General features: G+C 42.3%; 1 protein-coding gene across 1 annotated transcript in view; it reads left to right on the top strand.

The window, feature by feature from the left end:
* LOC121855678 (AUGMIN subunit 3-like) overlaps positions 1-9,911 on the top strand; it is a 122,007-nt gene extending 112,096 nt beyond the window's left edge. Inside the window, exon 8 of the mRNA XM_042350752.1 lies at positions 8,788-9,911. Within this exon, the coding sequence (XP_042206686.1) occupies positions 8,788-8,862 (75 nt within the window). The 3' untranslated portion in view covers positions 8,863-9,911. The remainder of the gene's footprint in view (positions 1-8,787) is intronic.
* The last annotated feature ends 273 nt before the right edge of the window (positions 9,912-10,184 follow it).

Raw genomic sequence — 10,184 nt, forward strand, 5'->3', positions numbered from 1 at the left:
TAAATTATATTCTGGCCGGGTAATTTGTATGAATTTTATGAGCTAAAACAAATAGCTTCAGTTAATAAAAAAAAAAATATTCTTCACGACACTATCTGTCAATCAAAGTACCCCACCTTGCCTCCCCCCTCTCTTCCAACCGCGCTGTCATTCCCAACCCTCCCTTCAAGAGAAAGGTTGGGTGAAAAAACTAAATTTTAACATTTTGTATTAAATAATACCTCAGATTAAAGTTAGGATAATATAATTGACATTGCTGGATTCCTTGTAAGACCAGGAACATTTTGAATACAAATGTCATATATTTTGCACAAAAAATAACATATTTACTCAGAGTAAACATTATATCTAAAATTTGTATGTCTAATGCAAAATCTATGATGTTTATATTCAAAATGATCACCAAATTGTAAGAATTCCAGCAATGTAAATTATATTCTGACCGGGTAATTTGTATGAATTTTATGAGCTAAAACAAATATCTTCAGTTAATAAAAAAAAAATATATTCTTCACACAGTAACAGATGGTCGGTGGGTCCCTCCCTCCCCCCCACCCCCCACCAACCTTGTCCCTACCAGATGTGTGGGAAAACCAGAATATTTACCTTTTTAGTAATAAATAATACCACAAACTAAAGTTAGGATAATATAATTGACATTGCTGAATTCCTTGTAAGACCAGGAATATTTTGAATACAAATGTCATATATTTTGCACAAAAATAACATATTTACTCAGAGTAAACATTATATCTAAAATTTGTATGTCTTATGCAAAATCTATGATGTTTATATTCAAAATGATCATCATATTGTAAGAATTCCAGCAATGTAAATTATATTCTGGCCGGGTAATTTGTATGATTTTTATGAGCTAAAACAGGCAGTCAGGCAGGGTGGCGGGTGGGGGGTGGGGCGAATCTAAAAATAGCTCTCGAGCCGGACACTCACCGCGTATATGTGGAAAAATCCCGCGTTAAGTGAAAGTTAGGCTCTGGCGAGGCACCGCGTATACAGTAAAACGCGCTAAGCGAAACCGCGTTAAGCGGGGTAATACTGTACTTCCTTGAGATAAATGTATAGTATATATATCAGGTGCCTCAAAGAGAGCTCAGGTTCTCAACTGGCTCAGCCATGTTAATATTGTTATTATTTCCCACTCTGTATCTCTGTTTTTCTTGCTAAATTTAACTGTTTCAATTCAATTCAATTCAACCTCCCTGGTGGGAGGTAGAGTGGGTGGAGAGTGCACTGCTGTCCCCTGGCTCTGTATCGGTACACTTGCTTCCACTACCTTCCAAAGATTATTACAGTGGTCCCTCGGTTAACGAACACAATTCGTTCCAGAAGGTTATTCGTTAACCGAAATTTTTTTAACCGAAACCATTGTTTCAATGGGATTTTGGGTAATTGGTTCCAGCTCACCGAAAATTACATACAAAGTAAAAATAAATGCAGTAAAGTACACTTACTTTGAGGTGTGTATGTAGAAGGCTCCTGGTTGATGATGATGATGATGGGAATTAGAAGTGAGGGTGGAGGAGAAGGGAGAAGAGGAGGAAGTGGGGATGGAAGAGAAATCATCCCATGCTTCATGCCATCATTTCACCCATAAAATTTTAAGTTCACTAGGTGTAATTCAAGATTCATTTCTTTAAATCAACACTGCACTACACTATATATTGTCAATATGGAAAATAAATTTCAGAATGGCCAATAATTGTACTACTGTAAAAACGTAAAAATAGTTTATGTTCAAGAGAGTCTCAAGCAAGATGTTACCTCTACTGACCAGAGATACAAACTGACGCCTGTTTGGTGAGTTGAGTGGCTGTTTGGCACACTAAAAACTAGTTTCCTGTACTTCAATTATGTTAAATAATTGTTAAAATGACTAAAAATTTTAATATAAAACTTGGAAAATTATTGAATAGTACAACCTTCTTGATATTTACTTAAATGGGAACGAATTAAAGCCCTAGAACCGAGGGGATGAATTTAAGCCCTAGAACCGATTACTGTATTGGCGGACTAATATTTCAGCTGGTAAGCAAGCAAAAACATGTTGAGAGGAATTTGTAAGGAGTTCGTTAACCGAATTGAATATTCTTATGGAAGGTAATTCGTTAACCGAAATTTCATTAACCGAGGCATTCGTTAACCGAGGGACCACTGTATATTGTTCCTGCGCTGGAAACGTTACTGTTGTTCCTCATCTCCCCTAACAATAGGTCCGCTAAATGCTTTTTCTTCGACACACTTCTTCAGAGTCCCTAGCTGCTGTAGAACCTGTTTTGATCCTGCATTACTCTCCACCACCTCCCATGGTTGTGTTAAGGCCACCCAGCTGGGGTTGGGGAGGGGGGGTGCTGTAAGGCCCCCCCCCCCTCCCCAGAATCTTTTTTTAAATCTGATCAATATCATGGGCATTTTGAAGCTATGTTCACTTGATATTAGGAGATATTCCGAGGTCAATAGCTAATATTTTTTACTATACAAAAATGTCTGAGTACAATACAGTGGAGTCTGCATTTACGCGGTCAATTGAACCCGTGGAGGCCCGCGTAAAACGAGAAACGCGTAAATGAAATAACAGAACATATGGGATTAATTGAAATAGAGACTGGGCTGACCCCCAAACTCCACTTTTTCCGACACAATACCTTACGTTGTAGTAAAAATAACATCTTAATTTAATGATGGTATGCACACACAATTAATATTTAAAAGAAATACAGTCGCCTGGTTAATGTCCATTCAAATAATGGACTCAACTTCTCTCTTCCCAGCTCACTGGCTCCTCCCTCTCTGAGAAATGTTTGGGTGAAAACCCTAGATTTTAAGGTATAGTAATAAATAATACCTCAGACTAAAGTTAGGATAATATAATTGACATTGCTGGATTCCTTGCAGGACAGGGAATATTTTTAATGTAAACGTCATATATTTTGCACAAAAGATAAAATGTTTGCTAATTTTCATCATCTCCTTACATTACATCTAAAATTTGTATGTCTAATGCAAATTTTAAGATGTTTATATTTAAAATGATCACCATCTTGTAAGGATTCCAGCAATGTAAATTATTATATATTTTATGAGCTAAAAACATATATATATTCAGTAAATAAACAAATTTTACTTCACCCGCATAAATAATGAAATTTACCGCGTAATTAAAACATTTCATTCTGGCAAGGTGCCGCGTAAATGACCAAACCCGTAAACAAAAACCACGTAAATCCAGACTCAACTGTACTGTACTTCTTCGTTTAAAGATTTAGTATTGGAATTTTCTGATGAAACGGGTGGTCCAGACTCCGGGAACCCCCCCCCATCCTTCCTTGCACCCCCCGATCCGCTCCTGCATCCCCACCCCCATCCTTCCTTGCACCCCGATCCGATCCGATCCCCTGCATCCCGATCCGATCCCCCCGATCCGCCTGCATCCCCCCGCATCCGATCCGCCTGCATCCCCCCGATCCGCCCCTGCATCCCCGATCCGCCCCTGCATCCCCCGATCCGCCTTGCATCCCGATCCGCCTGCATCTCACCCCCGATCCGCCCCTGCATCTCACCCCCGATCCGCCCTGCATCTCACCCCCGATCCGCCCCTGCATCTCACCCCCGATCCACCCTGCAGCCCCTGATCCGCTGCATCCCCATTTCTGCCCCTGCACCCCCGATCCGCCCCTGATCCGCGCTGCATCCCCCATTTCTGCCCTGCACCCCCGATCCGCCCCTGCATTCCCCTGATCCGCCCCTGCATTGGGCATTTGCAACCACCGCAAATGTTCTAGCAGGTTTCAGAGTTTGTGAATCGCCCAATGGAATGTTTCATCCATAAGTGAAATATTGTTCCTAAATTCCCATTTAATGGCCAAGCCTGTAAGTAATTAACTCAGATTATACTGCCCGACTGGGGTCACTAATTCTAAGCGGAATAACTTAACTCTATTCTTAATTTCTAAGGGTCGCTGCCACCAGGCCCCCTCTGGGCAGTATGTAGCTCGTTAGGTAGCGTGCAGAGTGGACTAAGCATTGGGTTAGGTTTTTCATTGACCAGATCGATAAGGGGAAAGAAGGGTGAAACCATAACATGTCTTAATTAATTTATTCCTTATAAAACATACTGGTAAAAAAACATACAAGTGAGTTGGCCTTCCTCAGAAGAACAACGAAGATGTTGGTTACCCTGCTCGGCACCAGACGTCTTACATTAATTACGTGTCATCCACATACTTATTGCATAACAATCCGTGACCTCCTTACCTCGGTCATTCCTTCTTACACTACCCCTTAACACGTCAGACTGCTCCACCTGTATGGAATACAGCACTGTAGGTTATCATACATAGTAGCACCATCTCACCTCTCTGTAGCACCATCTCAACACACCTGTTACACTCCACACCTGCACATATGGGACTCCTTGTAATTTCTAGGTATACATATGAGGCACCTCGTTTGCACATCGCCCTCGGTGGGTAGAGACGAGGGCTACACCAAGAGACATACCAGTACTATTTCTATGCCTGGTATTATAGGTCGCTCCAAGTGACGACCGCAGAGTTTCTCAAGCGTTTCCTTATTTGTTCCTACTCATTTGGGGTGGTGTGCTGGGAATCCACAGGTTCACAGTGGATTGGCATAGCTGGGAGTAGTCACCACCTGGTGGGACGCTCATAGGGATAATGGCCGCCGCCCAGCAAGGCACTCCGACCGCATGGGACCTGAGGTGACGGTAGAAAGGAGGACACTGAGAAATAATGCCTGATGGGCGGTTATCACACCCTCTAACACATTACTATTTCACTAATACATCAGGCAAAGCTTTAAACTGTAATAACTGCTACATAAGCCTTTTTTACAGGGCGGGATGTAGCCCAATAGAAGACACTGACCTGAGGTGACGGTAGAACGGAGGACACTGAGGGCAGTGCCCCGTCGCTCATCACCGCGTAGACCTACAGTTTCCAATCTTTAATTTTTACTTTTATTTCTTACGGTTCTCACATGAACACTTTCCTGTATATTGTAACCTCATGCCTTATAAACACATATTTTAATCCTAAATTACACACTAAGATAAGGTTCTGGTTTGCTACTTCGTGGGTAAATTCATTGGGTTATACAGTCAACCCTCGCTTTACGCGGTCCCACATTCCGCATTTCCACGTTTACGCGGTACCCTGCCGAAACCGGAATGCTCACATTCCGCGGTGCGTGTACCCCTTTACGCGGAGAGCGGCTCTCGAGCCGCGCCATTTTTTGATCCAAACCTCCCGCCATCCGCCATGTTGTGTAAGCGGCGCGAGAAGGTTACGCAGTGTGTCTTTGTTGCGTTATCAGTGACGTCATATGACGTATCGGACTGTAATTGGGCCATGCATCCTTACCTCCCTCCGCTGCTAGCTGTGATTGGTTTAAAGTAATATGACGTGTCCACCCGCGGGAGGGAGGGAGGGAGGAAAGAGGACACTTGACCTAGCCGCGGCAGTTTCATCCCTCCAGGCCACACCGTGTAATCGTGCATCCATTGCTCCGTAAAATGACTTCCGCCGGACCACCGCCCCCAGAGAGAAACCTTTCCTTACCTGGACCCAGCCGCCCTAAGCCAAAGAAAACACGAGGTTCCTTAAGCTACGAAATGAAGTATAAGATCATACAAGAGTTGGAGAAAGGAACAAGACAGGTTGATCTCGCGCGCCAGCATGGTGTTAACAAGTCTACGATCAGGACAATTAAGAAGGATGTAGCCAAGATAAAGGAGCACATGAACATCACAAATCTACAGGTGCTTCTATGATCAAGTATTTCCACAACCAGGTGCTTCTCAAGACGGAAAAATTACTTGGTGCGTCAGGCGCGACGGAACATGGCGGTGGACACGCGCTCAGTTAAGGAGTACGCACGTGAACTGTATGCTGCAGTGTCACGAAAGATGGGAATTACAGAGCCCAAACCCTTTAATGCTTCCACTGGGTGGTTACAGAGGTTTATGAAGAGGAACAAGATCACCAATATTAACATTGGTGGTGAAGAAGCTAGTGCTGACCGTGTTGCGACTTGGGAATTTCCTCCGTTTTTAAGTGAGATTATGGAAGAAGGACAGTACACCGACGACCAGGTGTTTAACATGGACGAATCTGGTCTTTTTTGGAAAAAGCTACCGTCCAAGACCTTCGTTGTGAAGAATGCCAGCAAGATTCGGGGCCGGAAGTTACAGAACGAGCGCATCACCGTCCTGTTTACCACCAATGAATCCGGTACCTGTAAGCTCAAGTTATCGGTGATCCACACAGCACGCAAGCCGCACGCCTACAAGAGCATGGACATGACCAAGCTAAATGTCCACTGGCTGACCGCACGTACGGCATGGATGTTCTCTACACTGTCCCTCTCCTGGTTTGATGACTGTTTCGTTCCTGATGTGAAAAAATTCTGTGAGCAACAGAATGTGCCATTCAAGATTTTGTTGCTGCTGGACAACGCACCAGGACACTTGCCCCTACTGTTAGATCGTCATCCCAACGTAAAAGTGGTCTTCCTTCCTCCCAACACTACGTCTATATTACAGCCCATGGACCAAGAGTTAATCTGTAATGTAAAAGCTGCATTCTCTACTAAAAAATTCCAGCTCCTGAACGACTACACCAACACCAGGGAAGAGTTGCGTAACCTGAGTGACACCACCACCGATAGCAAGAGCGAAGACGACGAGGATCAACAGTTGGCAGAGCAACAAGTACTTTTAAAACAATTCTGGAGAATATTCAACATCAAAAAAGCTGTGGACTTCTTGGTGGAGGCATGGGATCAGCTGTCTGTAGCAACTGTTCGTCACGCATGGAGACATGTGTTGCAAGGCATTCTGGCTGTTAGGCAGAGTCAACCTGTGACTGGTGAGGTTCAGACTGTTGCAGTAGCAGTGGACCTTGCCAGAGAAGCTGCGCAGAGTGTTACAGCTGCAGGCTTCTCCAAGACCACCAACGACGACATCCTGGAGGTGATAAGGGATCCTGATGTGACTACCGACGACATGGCAGATGATGATGATGTCAGTGAAGAGGCAGGTGGTGCGTCATCCCAAGAAGAACTCCGCTTATCCCATAGTAATGTTAGGGGTGCCATCGAGTGTATCGAGAAAGCCAAGCTCCTCCTTTCCGACGACCCTGACGCAAACAGGTATGAAATCTTCACTACCCAGCTGTTGCAGACTATGGAGCCCTACATCAAGGTTTATCACGACAACACTAACACCAGCCGTCAGCAAAGCATAACCGAGTTCTTCGCCCGCAACCCACCACAGCCAGCCCAAGCCAGTGATAGTGACAGAGGTAGAGACAGTGATGATGGCTTTGAGGGATTTGTCAGGGAGGCACTAGTAAGTGTGGATGACACCGATGAAGACTCACCTGAGGGCCGGTAGCCTGCCCTCTGCCTCGGAACCAGCCTCCGTTCCCGTACGCCGACCCATCTCTTCTACTAACGTAAGTGTTAACCCCAACCTTGTTTTTTCTAACCTAACCTTCAGTTTATTGACTGTTCCTTTCTATATTATGTGTGGGTGAATACCATCATAAAGTTAAGATGTTATTTTTAGTAAAACGTACGTATTGTGTCGGGAAAAAGTGGAGTTTGGGGGTCGGCCCGGTCTCTATTTCAATTAATCCCATATGTTATGTTGTTCACTTTACGCGTTTCTCACTTTACGCGGGCCGCTGTGGGTTGACTGTAATATCAAAGCGGTCACACTCGAGGCGGGTACAAAGGACGCTCTCTTAAAACAAATGCCGAATGTTCATGGCGTGGGTATATCCACTTCACTTAAAACTGTAATTAGGGATCCTCCTCTCACACATTGCACTAATTTGAACACAGACATAAGATTCTCTGATCACTGTACATGTCATGGGTATATGTCACGCGATGATACGAGGTGTATTAAGTTCACACCGATACATACAAGATATTTCCTTTCAAGTATAGTTTTTGGGTCACTTCCAACACCTCACATAGTTCTGATACATTTATCCCTTTTCCAGATCATTGTTTTAATGTATTTTCATATGATATCTGCGGAAGTTATGTTCGCTACACGTTCACAGACGTAAATAGTATGACCGTCAAACCATGATTCACACTTATTCCTACAGTACACTAGTCCAGCTCAACTGGACTTTCCCAATCATCTTATGGATACCCTGAGTTCTCCTTAATGCTATGAATACATACAATACAACACATGATTCAGTAACATTGAGTAGGTGAGTTATCCTTTATCAATGTTTCCCGTTTGCTGAGATTCTACAAGCGCGGTGGATTTGATTGTTATGTAGCGTAATATGAATTAAAGGGGATTTTTAGGAATGACAGTGATGTGCGCAGTACAAGATACCCTCCCTCCTTCCTTTGGGTAGCATAAAATCAATTACTATAGAATAGTTTATTGCCTGACAACCCCATTATGGCTGAGACAGATGAAGGTTAAATTGTGTGTGTTGATGTGGTGTTCATGGCACATTGTGTACTACTGTACTGTAAGTGTGAGCTGTTGTTTATAAAGATTTCTCTTCGGGCTTGGTTGTTATAGCAAATTCATGAATTAATCCCACTCTGTAATGTGTATTGGTTAAACCTGTGTTTACAACTCAGGGCCTATGGCAGTTCCAGCCTCATCCATGAAATTGGATTTCAGAATCAATATTTCATTTATTTTTCCTATTTCTTATAATTTCTCTTGTAAGCACTGTATTTATTAACTTCATTATTATTTCCTCACAGATACTTCAGATTGAGCCGACAGTGCGTGAAGATTTCATGAAGTGGACTTGCAGCGTAATTCAGGCCTTGACATGATTGTACTTCATCAGTGTTATAAAAAAAGATATATATATAAACAGTATTGCTCCTTGGGCAAAATGTTTTCTTTGTTTATGATTATACATTTTGAAAATGTTTAAAGGAATTTAAATTGTATGCCTGTACATTGTATGAAAAGTTCTAACTGAGGATATGAAATTAATTTATACAGTAAAGTTTTGCTCTTTGTTTTACAGTGAATTGACATATGTTTCAATTTATCACAATTTAATTTTTATGGCAAAAATATTCAGATATTATAAAGTGTTTAATATTTTACAATGTATCATCAGAAAAACATCACTTGATGCATTTCCATGAGAGATAGAACACTCCACACATCTCAATAAATCACTCATCGCCACAACTCAAGTACTGTACTGTACTATAATTCTTTTGTGTACTGTACACATATTTCTGGAATACGGCAGTCGAGTGATACAGTGCTCACCTCCTGTTCCAAGGGTCAGTGATTCAATTCCAGGGCACTCCCTGTTCACCCAGCTGTAAATGGGTATCTAAGTTTGCAACTTGGGGAAGTGAATGTGGTTGTGAGCAGTACAGGCCTCCTTGTGTGCTGAAGACTTAGCATTTCCGGGTAATGAGATGACTCTTAATGTCGGAAAAAAATCCCTCATTCCGGGAATTTTCCGGGTAACGGAAAAATTTTCTCATAAGTTCAAGAAATTTTGTATTACATCGTCTCTCAAACCCGGAAAGAAATCTAACCCCAGAATTTTTCCCGGTACCTATATTTTCCAAAATGATACATTTTTGTTCAATCCAGAATGCGACGCCTAGCTTATACCTAGGTATGTTAATGCCTAGCAATAACTCGCCCGGCCAACATACAGGCAATTAAAACATCTGATAATTACTTTAAGTAATATTAGGAGGACACGTCGCTAGCTGTCATTTAATTGCAACTCTCAAAACCCCCTCCCTCACCCTCCATCACACGCACTGCCACCGTCATCTTCTTGCCTGGCGGATCAGCTGTAAATACACACAAAGAAGGCTCCGCTAATTTGTGTTGTAATAGCTGAAATACTAAGTGCCATGAGGATTTTATATACAGTATTTATACATCTTAGCGCAGTGAGGAAATTGAGTGACTTTTATTTTATTTATATACGGTATTTATACATCTTAGTACAGTGAGGAAATTGAGTGACTTTTATTTTGTTTATGTCTCAATTATTGTGTTTGAGACAATTTCTTAAAAACTGTAGTTCTGTACTGTATTACAATAATATTCTATCCTATCATTAGCCTCATAATCCCACAACTGAAAACCATTCAAAAAGTGATTACGGTAA

The sequence above is a fragment of the Homarus americanus genome, unplaced genomic scaffold (genome assembly GCF_018991925.1).
Source record: "Homarus americanus isolate GMGI-L3 unplaced genomic scaffold, GMGI_Hamer_2.0 scaffold14181, whole genome shotgun sequence".
Lineage (NCBI taxonomy): Eukaryota > Metazoa > Arthropoda > Malacostraca > Decapoda > Nephropidae > Homarus > Homarus americanus.